At 39.1% G+C, this 21,049-nt stretch overlaps 1 protein-coding gene across 3 annotated transcripts in view; it reads right to left on the minus strand.

The window, feature by feature from the left end:
• Positions 1-2,932: 2,932 nt before the first annotated feature.
• The window catches only part of LOC126412554 (synaptic vesicle glycoprotein 2B), a 556,944-nt gene continuing 538,827 nt past the window's right edge, over positions 2,933-21,049 (minus strand). For all 3 annotated transcript variants that reach the window (XM_050082206.1, XM_050082205.1, XM_050082207.1), the window contains 4 exons: positions 20,461-20,723; positions 8,497-8,656; positions 6,640-6,767; positions 2,933-4,375 (listed from right to left, as the gene is read on the minus strand). In XM_050082206.1, the coding sequence (XP_049938163.1) occupies positions 4,320-4,375; positions 6,640-6,767; positions 8,497-8,656; positions 20,461-20,723 (607 nt within the window). In that variant the 3' untranslated portion in view covers positions 2,933-4,319. The remainder of the gene's footprint in view (positions 4,376-6,639; positions 6,768-8,496; positions 8,657-20,460; positions 20,724-21,049) is intronic.

The following is a 21,049-nucleotide window of genomic DNA, read 5'->3' on the forward strand; positions in this document are numbered from 1 at the left end:
GTTGAATGACAGGTGAGGTATGAGTGGCGGCAACTTGAAATTCGCGGAGATTGAGGCCTGGTGGATAACGGGAAGAGAGGATATATTGAAGAGCAAGTTCCCATCTCCGGAGTTCGGATAGGTTGGTGTTAGTGGGAAGTATCCAGATAACCTGGACGGTGTAACACTGTGCCAAGATGTGCTGGCCGTGCACCAAGGCATGTTTAGCCACAGGGTGATCCTCATTACCAACAAACACTGTCTGCCACTGTCCATTCATGCGAATGGACAGTCTGTTGCTGGTCATTCCCACATAGAATGCATCACAATGTAGGCAGGTCAGTTGGTAGATCACATGGGTGCTTTCACACGTGGCTCTGCCTTTGATCGTGTACACCCTCCGGGTTACAGGACTGGAGTAGGTGGTGGTGGTAGGGTGCATGGGACAGGTTTTACACCAGGGGCGGTTACAAGGGTAGGAGCCAGAGGGTAGGGAAGGTGGTTTGGGGATTTCATAGGGATGGACTAAGAGGTTACGAAGGTTAGGTGGACGGCGGAAAGACACTCTTGGTGGAGTGGGGAGGATTTCATGAAGGATGGATCTCATTTCTGGGCAGGATTTGAGGAAGTCGTATCCCTGCTGGAGAGCCACATTCAGAATCTGATCCAGTCCCGGAAAGTATCCTGTCACAAGTGGGGCACTTTTTTGGTTCTTCTGTGGGAGGTTCTGGGTTTGAGGGGTTGAGGAAGTGGCTCTGGTTATTTGCTTCTGTACCAGGTCGGGAGGGTAGTTGCGGGATGCGAAAGCTGTTGTCAGGTTGTTGGTGTAATGCTTCAGGGATTCCGGACTGGAGCAGATTCGTTTGCCACGAAGACCTAGGCTGTAAGGAAGGGACCATTTGATGTGGAATGGGTGGCAGCTGTCGTAATGGAGGTGCTGTTGCTTGTTGGTGGGTTTGATGTGGACGGACGTGTGAAGCTGGCCATTGGACAGATGGAGGTCAACATCAAGGAAAGTGGCGTGGGATTTGGAGTAGGACCAGGTGAATCTGATGGAACCAAAGGAGTTGAGGTTGGAGAGGAAATTCTGGAGTTCTTCTTCACTGTGAGTCCAGATCATGAAGATGTCATCAATAAACCTGTACCAAACTTTGGGTTGGCAGGCCTGGGTAACCAAGAAGGCTTCCTCTAAGTGACCCATGAATAGGTTGGCGTACGAAGGGGCCATCCTGGTACCCATGGCTGTTCCCTTTAATTGTTGGTTTGTCTGGCCTTCAAAAGTGAAGAAGTTGTGGGTCAGGATGAAGCTGGCTAAGGTAATGAGGAAAGAGGTTTTAGGTAGGGTGGCAGGTGATCGGCGTGAAAGGAAGTGCTCCATCGCAGCGAGGCCCTGGACGTGCGGGATATTTGTGTATAAGGAAGTGGCATCAATGGTTACAAGGATGGTTTCTGGGGGTAATGGATTGGGTAAGGATTCCAGGCGTTCGAGACGGTCATAGTTCCAGACGGTCATAGTTGATAGGAAGGGCGTAGGTCTGGAGTTTAAACAGGAGTCTGGGATGCCATACACGGTTCTAGGCCTTTTAGAGGAGGGAGACAAAAATGGCGGACCACTGCTGATGCTTTACCTCATTAAAGCAAAATGTTTCTGGGAACAAACAAAAACAAAAAACATGCATTTCCTTTAGTTACAACAGAACAAAAATACCGCCAAGTATTGTAAAGGAACTGCAAACAATTTGGCACTCAAATGAAGCTTTTTCTAGTTTCTTAAGTTGACTCTCCATTTGTGTAATTCGAATATTATTGTGACTCACTACATACTGATTAATTACGCAATTTCTTGTTATATATGTGACTGTGAATGGATGTGCTGATGCAATGAGGACATTATTTTGTGGTTGTTTTTCTACTTGTCTTCATTGTCTGATGGGATTGACTGTTATGATTTGTATTACTAATCAGCAGTGTCAACTGACTACTGTGCAGTGGAAGTGGCACTGAGTACCACTAATCAGGAAAAATTAGAGTAAAGAGCTCGAGCTATCAAACTGCCATCTGTTTGGATGACAAAACAAATCTTGCTTTGAAGAAGTAAACGCCATTCTAAATTCTGTGAACCAATAGCCAAGACAATGATGTTTACCATGGGAAAATATTTGCCCTTGTGCAATGATGAATAGAAACTGTTGAAAAGTATGCCTCTTTTTATGTATGTTCTTGAGGTGCAAAAAAGTGAAGTGCCAATAATGATGAATATGTATGGACACTACCTAAATTAGTCCCATACTCAGGAAATGAGCATTGAGGCAGATGTGGGAATCCTGCATTGCCACACAAGGCAAGTTCTAAGGGGAGGTGGTTCGCTGTTGCCTTCCTCTGGTAAGTCATAAAGTTTCAATTGTATACCTGTGTTGTGTGGACAACTGAGCTGAGTGCTTGGACAGTGTAATCTTGTGCTGTGAGTGTAAAGCAGTGTTGTGGATGAATGGAAGGGACAAGGTGAAACCCAGGGCTAGCACCTATCATTCTGCACCGAGGGGACCGACACAATTTAAAATCCACATACAATCGGCAAATCACCATCAGCTGTGTCAGATGCTCTGACTTTATGAGACACTATTGAGAGGGTTGTACTGGGAAATTAAACCAGGACACGCGCACAAAGTCTGGCAATGAAGAACTGGTCACCACCATTTCTCCTCGCCAACAAAATACTAGCAATGAAAATTTCTTCTGTCATCAGGACTGGAACCAGATACCCCAGGGTGCATAAGCAATCCCAGCCGTGAAGCTGGGTTGTATGCAAAAAAAAAAAAAAGTTGTTGAGTATGATACTAACCATACATTGTGCATGATGGGATCAGGAATGGGTAACTTTTGAGAAAAATATATATATTTTTCATCAAATAGTATTATAATTAAACTTTTATTGTTTTGTATTATGATTGACTATTGTGGTTACTGCAAGTCATTTTCTTATATTACTACATTCAGTTTACAAGCTATATACAATACTCAAAATGTGCATAGTCTTTTTATAACACTATTTTAGGAAACATGATTCACAGAAATTCATAACACATGCACTCCATAGATATTAGTTACTTAATGTAAAATGACTAGTTTATGATTGAGTTGAACTTTGTTAGCAATATTTCTTTTTTTAACAGACCAGTGTTCAAATTAAAAAGCTGCCATTGAATGATAATATGTAGTAATTTGCACAGTCTTAAAAACAGGACTGATTAGTCAAAGTATTCAAATAGATAAAACTGGATATCTATCTGATTCATGACATTGATTCAAACAAAAATCTAGATTATACTCTTGGAAAACAAATGGTACAACAGAAAGATACAAAAAGTTGGAGATTTATCTTATCACAGTTGACTAAGCACCTTTTGGGGAGTAATATACTTATTTACAGCACTTCTTTCGAACAATAAATATATACATTTTACACAGCGGCATAACAAATAGTTACTTGTTTTCACTTACAAACTTAACAATTTTGGTATATTTTCTATAAATTTTATAGTCTAATATTGTGAAGTTATTAACAGGGGAAACAGAGTTGCAAAATGTTCTGGAAGAAATACTGTAGCTGTGCAGTGAAACATTTACAAACAACACTGTAGAGGAGCATGATTTTACATTTTGAACTTGTCATCATAAATAATATTTATTCCTACTTATTCTACAGAAGTCTTTGTACAGACAATCCACAATCATAGTGTGTACAGAAAGTAGCAATAATGATATGTTTTTGTGTTCAATATTCTAATGTAGTATCCTCCTGTTTGGTTAAAATGTCATAACAGAGAAATTTAGTGTTTCCCTGAGCATTTGGAATTTCTGTTTTTATTAGCTAATGCTTATTGTCTACCAGACACAGAACCTTATTTCTAACTGATATAAATTTACAGGCATTGTAAACAGAAAGAAGTGTGTGTGTTTTTTTTTATTGTAACAGTGTTTTGAATTTTCATCCTTTAATCCTGGTCAATCAAAAATTGCCATCTTTTGGCAAATAAATGTATAATGTTAAAGCTAAACCAAGCCACATATTGTTTCCTTTAACATAACAAATTACATCTAAAATCTACATATTTTACATTTGTTTGAAAAATATCTGGTATTTACAGTTTCATTACCAACAGTCAACTCTGCATGAGTGGTTAAGTAGAGAGAACTATAACAATGGCTGCATGCTTCAAGGTGTAAAAGAAGCAATGCCGTATCCAAGTCAAATAATGCTGAAATTGGTCTCTCAGTTTTATGGCAAGTTTGTGCAAATGCACATAGTAGTTGATAAGCTCTGTCATCGCAAGCAAGTGTCAAGACAAAGGTTCCCTTGTTGTGTTTGGCAGAAGTAGACACAGGAGCCCCCCTCCTGAAACACACATGTTATACATTCCAAAATGTGGGCCAGTAGGTGAAGCAACAAACCATAACAAATAAAAATTAACAAGATAACATTCAACTTAAAAAAGGTAACATACCCTTGAGAAATAAACAGAAAATACAGTTTCATAGCATCTTTCAATCTGAATGTCTATAACTAGTTTCCTTTTTAGAATGTTGCTTTCAGCTAATGTTTCTTGCTTGTCCTTTTGAAAAGCACATAGAAAAAATATTTAGTTTGTTCTTCTTCTTTCCAAAAATTCTTCATTCGGTCATTATGGGTCTGTTATTCTTTTTATGTCCATGTATTTTTGAGTTTCAAAACTCTTTTTGGCCACATTCACAGACATGAACTCACAGAGGCAGATCTGTCTATACTGTAGTCCATGTAGTTGCCAGTTGATCAGTAGCAATGTTTGTGAGATTCTTTTGGGCGATTGTTAGTCATCATGCTTTGGTTTTCAGATCTTATTTTCAATGTCATGTATTCATGTTATATGTTGATAAATATCTGGACATATTGTGTGTGCAATGTAACTAAATCATCCCATTAGGGAATACAGTTCTTCTGGGTATTTGTGCAACCAGTTGCCATCTTGGGTCAAAAAATTTTACTCAAAATAAATCACTCTACTCTGTCAGTGGTACGGGCATTAATAGTTACTGATGATGTCTCTAATACATTGTGTGCTTCTAAGAGAATGACTATCTGATAGTAGAGAAGCTTGGCTTTTGTGAAAAAAATACTTCTTATTGTAGATGTTCCACATAACTGTGTAAGCTTTACACAGTTTTTATGCATAGATTTTATTGGTCTCTCTGTCACTGCCAGTGTTAATTTCATCTAAGTATTTCAAGTGTTTTACCCAAGTGATGTTATCTTTGATTAAACCCTTAAGTACTAAGTAAAATTATTACTATTATTAGTGTTGTTATTATTAGCTTACTTCATAAATTAGGGCAAATAGGAATAAGAGGTGTGACAAAGAAGTAGTTCAAATCATGCTTGGAAAACAGAGTTCAACGAGTTGAGATATCACAAGTTTCAAACAATTCCCTTATAAAACACCTGTCTGACCCAGAAAATGTGAATATAGGCGTCCCACAGGGAAGTGTATTAGGCCCAATATTGTTTCTTATATACATTAACGACTTCCCACAAAGTATCAGACATGGCGAAAAAATACTTTTTGCTGATGATAGCAACATAGTAATAACAGGTGAAAATCCAACACAACTGTCAGAAAGAGCAAACGAGGCTCTCAATGATGTCCACAACTGGCCATTAAAAAATAAAGTAACCCTAAATGTAAAGAAAACTAACTATATTAACTTCCAATTGAACAAAAAACACAATGCCACTAGAATAAAAGTTAATAATAATGAATTAGAATGTGTAACAAGTACCAAATTCTTAGGGATGAATGTAGACAGCCAACTGAAATGGACAAACCATGTCAACATTTTGGCAAAGAAATTATCCACAGCATGCTATGCTCTTAGAATCCTTGCATCGGTATGCAATAATACCTGTCTTAAAATAACATATTACGGATATCTACCCTCAGTCCTCAGCTATGGGATCATGTTTTGGGGAACAAGTGCCAGTAACATACAAACTGTGTTCAAAGTACAAAAAAGAGCCATAAGGATAATAACAAATAGCAACAACAGGGTCCACTGTCTAGAATTATTTAGAAAGCTAGGAATTCTAACTGTTTCTTGTGAGTATATCTTTCAGAACATAATGTTCATTAAGAAAAATCTCAACATGTACAACACAAACAGCCTAATACATGACCATGAAACAAGAGCTTGTCACCACATCCATCTAGATAGAAAGAACAAGGCAAAGACGCAAAAAAGTATATTTTACAATGGGATAAAACTGTACAACAAATTACCACAAGAAATTAAAGAAATAAATGAGCCCCTCACTTTCAGACAAAAGCTTAAAACCTTTTTAGTAAGTAAAAGTTGTTATACTGTAAAAGAATATTTAACATAGATGTAGATTATTAGCAACATATGACATTATCACCAAAATATTATGTAATTATAAATATGTGTATGACTAGTTATAAAAACTACACAAAATATGAGAAACCTGTTTAATTGTAATTGTAAATGTGTGCTCATGTGTTGTAATCTGACGACATCCATACAATATTTATTGTTCCATGGATGAATAAATAAATAAATAAATAAAGCTTACTTGTATGTGGCTAATTTTTAGCTTTTTCTAAAACTTACCGATTAGAAGGCATGCAACAATGAAGGTTGGTGCCGGACAGTATAGGTCCAGCAGCTGTGCAATTACAATGTTTCCTATTATTCCACCTAACCTAGCTGCCACCATAGATACAGCAACACCTGTGGCTCTGAAACAGTGATAATATATCAGGAAATATTGAGTACAAATTGTAATTTGTACTTCTTACAGGCATATGAAATGTAAAGCATAACAGTATATTAAATACCCAAGAAAGATAAGCTGTTTATTTTCATGAAAACATGTTCCCTAAAATGCACAGGTTAATGTTAAGACAGAAAGAGAAATTCTGAATAACTTTCAGTTTTCAAAATCATACCCTCGAAAGTTTATGAAGAGAACATAGAATATCTGTGACAATGTAAGTTTAAATTATTAAAAGATGGGTGCTATTTGTGCACTAAGAAGACTGACTGACATTTCAAAAAGTTGACTAAAGTTTTTCCACAAGTCGGTAACATTTTCATATAGTATGAGCTCAAAATACACAATACAGATGTTCCATACTTCTTGCAAATTTAAAGAAGGAAGTAAGATTAGTGTTTGCCTGTTATGAATCCTGTTGTACCTGTAAATAATACAGGGATCTTAAATATTCGACTGCAAGGCTGCTACACACAGATTTCTGCACCCACTCTCCCCTCACAGGTAGCTTTTATGTGATGATTGAAGCATTCAGTTCATTCTCTCTCCTTGCTCTCCTGCTTCACTTCCAGTTTTAATGTTTTATATTAATATTTTGCCAAGTGGGAGGACACAATGATTAAAAAACTGGACACACATTTAGCTTGAGGAACACGAAATCCCATCTAGCTGTTTTGATTGGGATCTCTGTTGTTTCCCCACCACTCTTTAGGTATATCACAGGGCAGTCCCTCCTTCAACAAGGCTGCAGCTACCAACCCCCTCCCTCCCCCCTTTCCCAATTTCTCCACTTCTTGGCCAATTAAATCTCATTCTACATCCCTTCCTATCTTGCACTAAACTTTGCACTTCCTACATAACTGCAACACCCAATATCTGCTAGTGTTGAGCATGTTCTAGTCTTGGTCTAGTTCTGCTATTTTTCCCTCTACTACTCTTTCCAGAACCAAGTTAACTATGTGTTCTTGGATGACACAGCAGCTGTCCCAAACTTCTCGTAAGGGTCTTCCATAGACTTCTATCCCATCTTCTCTTTTTAGTACTTCTCCATTTCTTTCTTTATCTTTTCATTTCCTTTTTAACATTGCCCTATCTCAAAGGCACTCAGTTTTTGCCTCTCCAGATTTCCAGTCACCCACATTTTGCTTATGAGCAGCACTGATCTCTAGAGTCACTCTTTGTGCAATTTCTTCCTTGTTTGCATACCAACAGCTGATGCCACAAGAGTTTTATTTTTAATTGAAGAAAGCTTTCTTTATCTATGCCAATCTATTTGTAATATCACAATCCTGTCCCAGCAACAAATGTAAAACTAAATTGTGCACAGAAACAGTTGTTGCACCATGGAGTGAATTACTGTCCTATGAATTAAATTATTCTACAATACTATAAAAACTTTTATTTGAGCATAACTAATGCTGTAATTGTACACTGTTGACATTGTCCATGCACTTATAATCACATGTTACAAGCATAAAAAAGGTTGTATTTTAGTATTCAGCTTTTATGGTCAGCTGACTTTAAAACATTCAAGCAGTCTTTACTATTTTTCAGAATGAGTAAGTAACATGGTAAAATCATCAAACCCCAAGAACATACAAATAAATTATTGTAACTATGCAAGAGTATCTGCCATTATTATGAGAAGAATTCATAAATGGAAACATTGTCATATACACTAAAATGTCGGTTACCTGAGGTGTGTCGGAAAAATTTCTGTGATGAGACAGTCAAGGGCTGCATTTCCACAGCTTATAACACCACTAAACACAGCAGACACTGCTAAGTTTTGCTTGGAATTGTATACAAAGTACATTCCAACTGCACATAAGCCTGATGTGAATGTACTGAAGACTGAAACATAAAGATGATTCTTAGCTATCAAGATGTGAAATGATATAAAAGAGCTGTTACTTATATCAAAATAGCCAATATTCTGTTTTAAACTCCTGCTGTTATTTACAAATACTTACTAGGTACAAGAAGTTGTTATTTTATGAAATTTTAAACATTCTACACATACAATGATTTTACTTTCAGGTATGTTGTTATTATCACATGCATCAAAATTATTAGCATGACATCTTACAGTCTGTATATTACATCTAAATTCAGTTCACACAGCAGATAGATATGTGCATTATTTTAAGATCACTGTCGGTAATGATACTTGGTATAGAAAATGCGTAATCTACACTTATTATTATTATTATTATTATTATTATTAATCATTTACAGGCCCAATAGAACCATGTGAGTTACAATCAATCAATCTCAGTTTTGATGGCTGGCCTTCCTTTGTTTCCAAATTTGCTTAATCCTTTCAGAATAAAGTCTCTTTCTTTCATCAGGCCACACTGTTCCAGTCCGTTTTCTAATTTCCCTCTGACCAACTTTCCAATCAATATCTTTTGTCTGAATGTTTTTTTTTATCTGTAATGTCTGCTTGAGTTATACCAGCTACTTTAAGACTCTCCTTGATCACAAGGATCCATTTAATTGGATCAATTTTGGCCTTACTTCTGTTTTTGTAGAATTCTACTATTTGTTTTGTCAGCCTAATGGGTGCCATTATTTTAATGTGCCCAATAAATTTAAGTCTTTGTTTTCTCATGTCACCATGTATGTCTGTGTATTCTTCTATTTCCTTATTACTTCTCATCCTATAAGTTTCTCCATAGTAATTCTGGGGCCTAATACACTCCTGGAAATTGAAATAGGAACACCGTGAATTCATTGTCCCAGGAAGGGGAAACTTTATTGACACATTGCTGGGGTCAGATACATCACATGATCACATTGACAGAACCACAGGCACCTAGACACAGGCAACAGAGTATGCACAATGTCGGCACTAGTACAGTGTATATCCACCTTTCGCAGCAATGCAGGCTGCTATTCTCCCATGGAGACGATCGTAGAGATGCTGGATGTAGTCCTGTGGAACGGCTTGCCATGCCATTTCCACCTGGCGCCTCAGTTGGACCAGCGTTTGTGCTGGACGTGCAGACCGCGTGAGACGACGCTTCATCCAGTCCCAAACATGCTCAATGGGGGACAGATCCGGAGATCTTGCTGGCCAGGGTAGTTCACGTACACCTTCTAGAGCACGTTGGGTGGCACGGGATACATGCGGACGTGCATTGTCCTGTTGGAACAGCAAGTTCCCTTGCCGGTCTAGGAATGGTAGAACGATGGGTTCTATGACGGTTTGGATGTACCGTGCACTATTCAGTGTCCCCTCGACGATCACCAGTGGTGTACGGCCAGTGTAGGAGATCGCTCCCCACACCATGATGCCGGGTGTTGGCCCTGTGTGCCTCGGTCGTATGCAGTCCTGATTGTGGCGCTCACCTGCACGGCGCCAAACACGCATACGACCATCATTGGCACCAAGGCAGAAGCGACTCTCATCGCTGAAGACGACACGTCTCCATTCGTCCCTCCATTCACGCCTGTCGCGACACCACTGGAGGCGGGCTGCACGATGTTGGGGCGTGAGCGGAAGACGGCCTAACGGTGTGCGGGACCGTAGCCCAGCTTCATGGAGACGGTTGCGAATGGTCCTCGCCGATACCCCAGGAGCAACAGTGTCCCTAATTTGCTGGGAAGTGGCGGTGCGGTCCCCTACGGCACTGCGTAGGATCCTACGGTTTTGGCGTGCATCCGTGCGTCGCTGCGGTCCGGTCCCAGGTCGACGGGCACGTGCACCTTCCGCCGACCACTGGCGACAACATCGATGTACTGTGGAGACCTCACGCCCCAAGTGTTGAGCAATTCGGCGGTACGTCCACCCAGCCTCCCGCATGCCCACTATACGCCCTCGCTCAAAGTCCGTCAACTGCACATACGGTTCACGTCCACGCTGTCGCGGCATGCTACCAGTGTTAAAGACTGCGATGGAGCTCCGTATGCCACGGCAAACTGGCTGACACTGACGGCGGCGGTGCACAAATGCTGCGCAGCTAGCGCCATTCGACGGCCAACACCGCAGTTCCTGGTGTGTCTGCTGTGCCGTGCGTGTGATCATTGCTTGTACAGCCCTCTCGCAGTGTCCGGAGCAAGTATGGTGGGTCTGACACACCGGTGTCAATGTGTTCTTTTTTCCATTTCCAGGAGTGTACATTCTTAATAATCTTTCTTTCTTTTGAATTTCTTCAATATCCCTCTTTCTTTTTAAAATTACAGTATCTGCTCCATAAAGACATTCAGGTTTGATTACAGTGCTGTAATGCCTATGTTTACTCAATTTAGAAAGTGATTTTTTGTCATGAATATTTTGTGTTAATCTGAATCCAGTTGCCATTTTTTGATAGTGAACTTCATTTGCAGCTTTTTCTACACCATTTTCTTGTATGATTTCCCCCAAGTATTTAAATTAAGAAACCTTTTTTATTTTTCCATGTGTCACGTTCAAAAACTTTTTTTTGTGCCTGTTTGTCGCGCGTCACATATTCCATTTTTTCGAATATTTCTAGTCCTACCTTTTCCACAACATCTTTAAGAATTTAAATTTGTTTCTGAGTTGTGGTCATACCCTTAGTTAAAATTGCCAGATCTACTCCAATATTACTTCTACCTAACTTGATTGACTGGTCTATATTTTGACTCAACTTTTGCTCTCACCATTCTGTAATTACATTTTCAAAACACAGTTAAACAGTAGTGGGGAGAGTCCATCTCCCTGTGTAATACCATCTTTATAACAAATGGTTCAGAGCTAGTGTCAGTTAATGTTTCCTCAATCAGTGTTAGATTTTTATTATCTGGCCATTGTTCTTTTAAAATTTGGAAAAGAGATTCACAATCAACTGAGTCATAGGCCTTTTTAAAATTCACAAATGTACATAAAATATTGTTACTAGAAATCCTTGGTGCCTAAAGATTAGCTTTAAATTCAAAATTTGTTCTGGACGGGATCTGTTTGGTCTAAAGCCTGCTTGATATTCGCCGAGTTTAGGTTGTAATAACTGTTCTTGGGTTTGATCAACTAAACACTGTGAGAGAATGTTATATGTGACAGGAAGAAGAGAGATTCCTGGGTAATTATTAACATCAGTTCTATCCCCTTTTTTATGCAATCGATGAATTAGAACAGTTTTCCAGTCCTCAGGTATTTTCTCAATTTGCCAGATATGTCTAATTAGTTGAGTGATCTCTTTTATAGTGTTCAGGCCAGCTGATTATAGTAGCTCTGCAATTATACAGTCTTCTCTGGATGCTTTATTGTTTTTAAGTCTCTTAATTTGTTTACTTATTTTGATTTCATCAGGTTCTTTAAAGTTGGGGTTGGTGTTATTAGTTTGCTGTGGTTGGAATTTATTCATTGTTTCTGGACAGTTTAATAGTTTTTCAAAATAATTAACAAGTACCTTACAATTTTCCTGGTTGTTAAGAGCCAAACTACCATTTTCATTTTTGAAGCACAGACTTTGTTGCTAACTGGTAAGTTTTGTTTTGAATGTTTTATAAAAGTTTCTTGTACTGTTATTTTGGAAGTCTTTTTCAATTTCTAAAAGTTGGGCATTTTTGTAGTTTCTTTTAGTCTGACAGTTTAATTTAGATGTTTCTTTTCTTACAGTTAGAAATGTGTTGTATATATTTTCAGTTTTGTTACTATTCCAAATTTTGAAAGCCTCATGCTTAGATTTAAATGCTGTTTCACAATCCCCATTCCACCAAGGGTAGTTTTGTCTCTTTTGAAGTGGAACTTAATTTCGTGCTGTTTTGATGAACTTTACTTTTAGGCTTTGCCAATTGTTGGGTTGTTTTTTTCATCAAGTTTGCTTGTTAGAGTTGTGGTTCTTTTAGTAGTGTCAAATTTTGAGATAACATTTTTTTTTGTTTTCAAGAGTTTTTGAGATTGAAGTTTTACTTTTATGCATGTTAAATACTGGTCAGAATCAATGTTAGCTCCTTTCCGAATTGGGTATTTGTAATTTCTTTGTAGCTAGGGTATGAAATTGCTACATGATTGAGTTGAAATTCCCCAATAAATGTACTGGGTGCAGGCCAAGGTTGTTTGTTTAGATGGGTTCTTTTTAAAATGTGTTGATATACTTTTAAGGCTAAAATTTTTGCACATTTCAACAAGTCTTTTGCCATTTTGGTTTGTTTGTTTATGCACTGGAAATCCACCACCATTTTCTTAGTTTTTTTCTCTTTACCTAATTGAGCACTAAAATCACCCATTAAAATTTTAACACAGTTTGAGGGAATTTTTGAGATGATGCTTTCTGAGATTTCCCAAGCTTCATTATCGTCTTCATGTTTTTTGCAGTTATCCTCATTGACTGGCAAGTAGGCATCAGTTAAAGTGTATGCTATACATATTATAAATTAAAGTACCTTGCTACATTTTTCTGTCTGTAACTGAAGGCTAATCTTAGGAACTAATGTAGTGATTTTGATACAGTTTTCACAAGGAAGCTTTGTACATATAATTTATTACCACTATGTCAGACAAGTCATATGGCTGTAGATACTTAGTGCTGCCTACGTGCAGCCAGGGTGAGTTGATAGCGTGTAACATTTAGAGTGCAGAAATATGGACATTTTACTTAAAATAATCTAGATGCAATTTATACATACTTTTTAAACAAGATGTAAATGAATTACATATTGATTAGTTACATTAGAATAATACCCTTCCTCCTTTCTTAAGTAATTCAGTGACTGGCAGAATTATGTGTGAAACTTCAGTAGATTTGTTCTTCCCACATAACAATACACATTGTCCATGTCTCTCACCAGAGCAGAAACAACTAAGAATGATTATCCTCCCCCAGCCTACTAACCATATTTTAAATTTGTGTTTTGTCTACAAATTTGCTTTGCAACTATTCCACCACCCTGTATCAGTGTCCACAGATCAGATAACATTTTTACTTACTTTAGAAAACTGTCAACCTTTTATACTCTTAACGATGGCTGAGAATCTATTTTAAAATAAGAACCCTGCATTTACAATTCCCAACCAGTTATTTTGCTCCTATGTGTTGTATTCATGAGAGTCTCCATTTAATGACTGTGTATAATTACAACATAAATGTTACTCTATAGAAATAAAACAATTATCTGAAATATGTAATATAGTATCATTAGTCTTCTGAACTCTTTTCACTAACTTATGGAGGAATACCATCGTGTAAGCTTCTAATGCATCTGATTTTGTAATATTAAACACATAGTTACACTTGAAAAGCATGTACTTTCAAACTAAATGTAATCTATACTTAATTTATAGTTGTTCAACAATGGAAAATCCAGGATGGAATGTAACAGTATTATGAAAAGGATAGCTGCTACTTATCTATAGTGGAGATTTTGAGTTTCAGATAGTGTAATGGATCTGGGAGATGTTTTTTTTTTTTTACTGTATTTGTCGATACTGAATTGAAAATGTTTTCTTATATTTTTGTCAGAATTTATTATAATTTGTCTTATTATATGTTAATTTACTTCTGTTTTTGAGAGTAAAAGCATATTGATTACTATTAGAAAATGTATCGAAGAATAGCAAAGAAACTGATTGTGTAAAATATCTTTGACGTTGGAGTAGTCTTTGACTATAGTCAGTCCGAGTCGGAAGCTAACTCTTGGTGTTTGTTGACGGAAGAACAATGTGAAGGTCGCCGTCATAAATAATTTTGAATTATGTTACTATTAGTTTTGTATTATCTGAAAAGAAGAAACTACATTGGAAGAAACTGTATTTGGAACACCAAAATGAGAGAAACACGCTGAACCACGTCATTTTCTGCGGCCGACAATGATGCATTGTGGAATCATACTTAGACAACTGAAGCCAAGACTTATATTTGCTTGCAAACGTCTAATGGAAAAGGTACTGTCACGAAATATGGCAAATTTAAGTTTATAAAAAAATAGTGACCATATTTTCAACTTGTGTAATAGCCGGGATGCCATATTTCAATAGGCACAACAAAAGAACTGTCAGAAAATGTGAGCTTTTGGCCAACAAGGCCTTTGTCGGAGATAGAACATATTCACACACACACACTCATGCAAATGCAACTCACGATCGCTAATCCTTGTGTCTGTACTGACATTGTCGGTAAGGTCTGGCCTGTAGGGTGCCGAGTTGGGTGCTCAAGCCAATTTTCAGAAACTGTTCAAAAGCATTTCAGACAACAGTATGTCTGTACCCTCCACAGTGAGTCTGCAGTCTCTGGCTGCTGAGGCCACACTGCAAGCAGCTGCACATGATGGGAAACACAACTGGGTGGTACAAACAAATCCAGAGTACGCTATGGACACTCGCATGGCACCATCCTATGTCAACCTATTCATGGGCCATCTAGAGGAATCCTTCCTAAACATCCAAAATCCCAAACACCTCATCTATTTCAGATTTACTGATGAAATCTTCATGATCTGGATCAGGGGCGTGGACACCCTATCCACATTCCTCCAGAACCTCAACACTTTCTCCCCCATTTGTTTCACCTGGTCCTACTCAACCCAACAAGCCACTTTCCTCGATGTTGACCTCCAACTCAAAGATGGCTATATCAATACCTCTGTCCATATCAACCCTGCTAACCACCAGGAATACCTCCACCTTGACAGTTGCCACCCTTCCCATATCAAGAAGTCCCTTCCAGACAGCCTAGGCACCTGTGGAAGTTGGATAAGTAGTGACAAGTGGTCCCTCTCGAAATACAAGCCTCTCACTGAGACCTTCACAGAGTGTAGTTACCCTCATAACCTTGTACAAAAACAGATCCCCCATGCCTTATCTTTCCAGTCACTTCTCATGTCACAAAGTCCCACCGACTGGACACAGAAGAGCATTCCCCTTGTGATTCAGTACCACCCAAGACTGGAGCAACTGGATCACATTCTCTGTCCAGGTTTTACTGCATCTCATCGTGCCCTGAAATGACGAATGTCCTATGCACTCCTTCCCTCCAATCCCACAGTGGTATTCTGCCATCCACCAAAACCACACAAGATCCTCGTCCATCCCTACACAACCCCTGTTCCCAACCCCTTGCCTCATGGCTCATATCACTGTAATTGAGATAGATGCAAGATCTCTCACCATCACCTACTCCCTGTACATCCATATTTTCAGAGATGGTTGTGGGACTTGACTGTTCAGTACAGGATGTCAAATCAAACACTTTTAAGCTGTCTAATTTCCAAACTGATATTTTATTTGGCGACCAGTTTCAGTGATTTACTATGCCATCTTCAGGCCCACTGACCAATGTGTAGGAAGATTCCAACCTGGGCAGATGGTGGTTGAAGTGATCGGTGTATCAAGCATAAATCTATAAATAGCAGTATTTGAATGCTGCCCCCTATTTTGACTGGAACACAGGTTGGAATCTTCCTGCACCTTGGTCAGGGGGCCTGAAGATGGTGTGGTAAATTGCTGAAACTGGTAGCCCAATAAAATAACAGTTTGGAAATTAGATGGGTAAAAAGTGTTTGATTTGACGACATCCACCAACCACTCCACTACCTATCCCATCAGAGGCAGGGCTACCTATGAAACCAGTCATATGATCTACAATCTAAGCTGCAACCACTGTGCTGCATTCTATCTGGGCATGACAGCTAATAAGCTGTCTGTCCACTTGAATGGCCACTGACAAACTGTGGCCAAGAAACAGTTGACCACCCCATTGCTGAGCATGCTACCTAACACAACATTCTTCATTTCAGTGACTGCTTCACAGCCCGTGCCATCTGGATCCTTCCCACCAACACCAGCTTCTCTGAACTGTGCAGGTGGGAACTCTCTCTGCAACATATTATACATTCTCGTAACCCTCCAGGCCTCAACTTTTGTTAGCCATTGGTAATTGTCCCACCCATCTAGCTCCTTCCCTGTTTCCATTCCAGCACTACAAAGCCCTCTATTTCACCAATGCGCTAACAGTTTTTTTACTTCTCTCCCTTTCCACTACCCTTCCCTCTCCCCCTTGCCCCCCCCCCCTTTACTACCCTCCCAGTTTACCTTTCCCTGTTGCTTCATAACTTGGGTTGTGAGTAACTGAATCCACTTTACCTTCTTCCCTTTTCCTCCCTCTCTCCTTCCTGATGAAGGAAAAAAGTTCTGAAAGCTAGGAATGTAAATTTTCTGTTCTGTTTTGTGTATCTATTGGCTGTACTGAGCTGAGGTAAGTACTGGCCAGCCCCTCTATCTCTTTGTTAGTATTTGTTTTTGCCAAATAATTGTACATTATGGCCAACACTTTGAATATCACCACCTTCAAGAATCCATGACAGGCAAATAACACGGGTGCATTAAAATGATTCTGCCAAATACATCGTCACCTTGAGTACTTCATGAATTAGGCTTTGTAAAATAAGCACACACTAAAACAGTGTCCTGAAGTTTAAAAGACAAAATATATCTTCCTTTGTTCTCTGCGTGGTGAAAAGAGGCCAAGTTCCTCTCACTATCACAACATGTCCACACCAGTTGTATCTCATGGCAGTTACACAACTTCTAACATGTCTTACTTTTACACTACGACATGCATGCATCACTCATAAGTCTGAAAGGCAACACAGTGCCCCACCAGATAAACAGTATCAATTCAGTCACGAGTAATCCATGCCTCCCACTACAATCATCACATGTCGTTCTCAGAACTGTTCTGCCAAATTACCAGGACTGATAGACAGCTTGGGCATGTAACTCCAGAGACCAGCAATACAGGCAGATCACACAATCCACAGTCTGCCCAAGTTTTCAGTCACTTCATAACTGTCTGCCTCTGTCCTGGATGTCCCTTCATGCTCCACCTGCCACTGCACCCTCTAGCATGCACTAGCGCCTCACAACCTTGTTGTGCCACTGGACGGTGCAGACTATGAACTTCGTCCTTGGAGAAGGAGAAAGGTAGAAAATAGGTGGCACCACTACCAACACAGCACATACTCCCCTCCACCTTCCCCCAAATCTCAGATGGGGTCAAAAACTCCCGTCATTAATTCTTAGCAGCTGGTTTGATCTGAGTGAGGTGGACTGTAACCTCCTGCCCAGAGTGCTGATCTCCTAACAGCAGCATTACCAGGGTAAGAAATAATCTGATACACAATGGTCCTCTATATTGGGCAACAGGTTTTTAGAGATTCCTTCTGCCCCTCTACTGAACCTCTGGAAATTCTTAACACAGACATCATCACCTACTCGATAAGAATTTGGCCAGTACTGCTGATTGTGACACACAGCTTCCTTCCTGTGCACCTCCCAGATATTTCTCTTGGCCAGCCCCCACTGTGCAGCAACCTGTCTGGGATTCTTCCCTTCAGGCAATAGATCTTCATTACCCAATAGTTGCACAGTGGAGTTGCAATCTGATACCCCAGAAATAAGCAGGGTTGTGTTGATCCATGAGCCTCATGACACATGGTATTAAATGCCATGGTCAAACAGAGCAGAGAACTGTACCAATTACTTTAATACTCATGATGGTAGGCAATCAGGGCATGTCTGAGATTGAAATTAGGGCACTCAGCATAAGGGGGATTTGAATAGTAACAATGGATTTCCGCAATCTGAAGGTCCCAAAATTCCTACTTAAATTCTGGGTGACCACTCGGGTGGTCGCCCCTCTGATAGGTAGCAACCATACAAATTTGGTACAGGCATCAATACAAACCAAAATATACTTGTTCCTATCCCTATATCTTGGGAGGGGACTGACAAAATCAGTACACATGCAATGAAATGCCTTATCAGTGGGTTTTGATGTCTGAGCAAGTTTACTCAGAGCACATCCTGACAGTTGGCTACCCTGTTGTTAATCTCTGCAGCCATTTTTGGCCACAAGAAAAGTTCCTCATCTTTTCCCACCATGTTTTGTGTACCTCCTAACATCCCCCCCCCCCCCCCCTCACACTTGGGATTCATGGAATTACTTAAATGACAGTGCAGTGGGATCAGTTCCTCAGGTACTACAACCTTCAGTTGTTCGAGCCACACACCTTGCAACACAGCACCTGAATAAGGATTGGCACGCTCAGCACCCTCAGTCCTCCGCTTGATGACTCTCAAATGTTCATTCTGATCTTGAAATTCTCTAATATCTCTGAACAGACAAGGAATCTGAGTCAGGATGGAACCAATTTGACCTGTCTGTTCCTGTTCATCCTCTGGAGGATGATCTGTTGGACTATCATCCTCCTTTTCTTACATGCAGCTTAAATTATTGGCCAATATGTTGTCAGAGCCCTTGATATTGCAGATCTCAAATCTAAGTCTGAGAATCTTGTTGAGTCCACCTCACAATTCGTTCTGTCTTATGGGGTCTATTGAGTATCCATCTCAGGACTTTATTGTCTGTTTCCAGCATAAATTTCTGGTGCTCCAGGGAGTAGTTAAATTTCCCCATCTCAAACAAAACAGTGACAGTGTCTAGCTCATATATGGAGTACTTCTTCCCCAATTCATTTAACCTCCTAGAAGCATAAGTAACAGCCCTCCGCTCCCCTTCTTTTTCTTGTAACAGAACCCATCCGAGTCCTTGCCCTGAGGCGTCAGTTTGTAAAATAAATTTTTCATTAAAATCCAGTACATCTAACACTGGTGCAGACTGTACTGCCTGTTTAAGAGCTAAGAATGCAGCCTCCTGAGAAGGACACCAAGTAAATTTACACCCCTTGCGGCACAATTCATTCAGAAGAATCACTAACAGCAAACCCTTCAAATTCAATTTATTCCGTAGTAAAGATGTGTCAATATTTGAAAGTTGCTTTCCTAAAAAATTATCCTGAAGATCCATAAAAATAATAAATAAAGGTAAGTTGTGGATGCATAAGGGAATTAAAATCTACTGTAAGAGGAAGAGGGAAATTTATGTAACAGCCAGAGTAAGTCAAGATCCAACATTACTCACATACTATAAAAAATGCTGTAGTATTCTAAGGCAAGTCATTAAAGTGTCAAGAAGTATGCATGTCCTGACAGAAATAAATAATGCAGATAATATGATATGGGACATTGACAATGGAAGACAGGAGAGCCATTCAGAGAACAAGATTCCATAGCAATTAAACTAAATGCCAATGTTTAATTGATAATTCATAAGCTGCAAGTACTTTTAAAAATCATTTTGTAAATGTAACAGCAAATACAGGATTAGATGGTTCAGTTGAAGAAGCAAGATAATATATCAAAAATGTAAATCCACAAAATCTTAAGGAACTAGAAGTAGCATGAACATCCTTCACTGAAGTTAATACAATTGTAAAAATTATAAAACAAAAGCTCATGGGGTTTATAGGGTTTCTTCATCTACGTCTACATTTACATCTACATCTACATCTACATCGATACTCCACAAGCCACCCTAAGGTGTGTGGCGAAGGGTACCCTGTGCCACTACTTGTTATTTCCCACTCCTGTTCCACTAGAAAATAGAGTGAGGGAAAAATGACTGTCTGTACACTTCTGTATGAGCCCTAATTTCTCATATCTTATCTTCATGGTCCTCATGCGCAATTTATGTTGGTGGGAGAACTTTCCATACCATATTTGTATGGATTTAGTTATTTAAAAATGTCATAATCACCATTAACAAAAGCTGTGACTGGAGTTATGGTGTTACATGATATGTTAATCAACAGTGCACAATAAATATCAAATTCCTTATGTTGTAAAATATATATATTACCTAGGAAGAATTTACGGCCCAAATGATCCATGCCAAGAACAGCAATGATATTACTGGGTATGGCAGAAGCAACTGTGATCAATGATTCCATGAAGACTTGGCTCTCAATTTTATCACTGCATACATTCTCATCTGAATGTGAACCATACTTCACTACAAAATCCGTCACTTCACACACAGATGCTGACTGTCCAGGATGCATGCGCCCATATTCATCAAAGCGGTTGAAGAGTTCAGGAAACCACATCATGAGACCATAGTACCTACATAATAGAAAGCAATATGTTTGTATGTCCAGCAGTGATCCAGTGACACACCACACAAACACTCCCCCAGAAACATTTGTAGAAATTTTATGATAATTGCAGAATTGAAGTGATTTAAAAATAGATAACACTCTTTCACCATATTCTGTTTTCAAATTCAACTTCTCTCTCCAGAAAATTTTAATACTGATCAGTAAACGAAAAATGTAAACAACTGTTGTGACTCCTTACTTCCTGGACTTTGGTAAGGTGCAACTATACGATTTCCTGGTATCGTGTCATATTTGTACATAGTACCACACTAAACAAAGAACGTTACAAGT

The sequence above is a fragment of the Schistocerca serialis genome, chromosome 7 (assembly GCF_023864345.2).
Source record: "Schistocerca serialis cubense isolate TAMUIC-IGC-003099 chromosome 7, iqSchSeri2.2, whole genome shotgun sequence".
NCBI classification, from domain to species: domain Eukaryota; kingdom Metazoa; phylum Arthropoda; class Insecta; order Orthoptera; family Acrididae; genus Schistocerca; species Schistocerca serialis.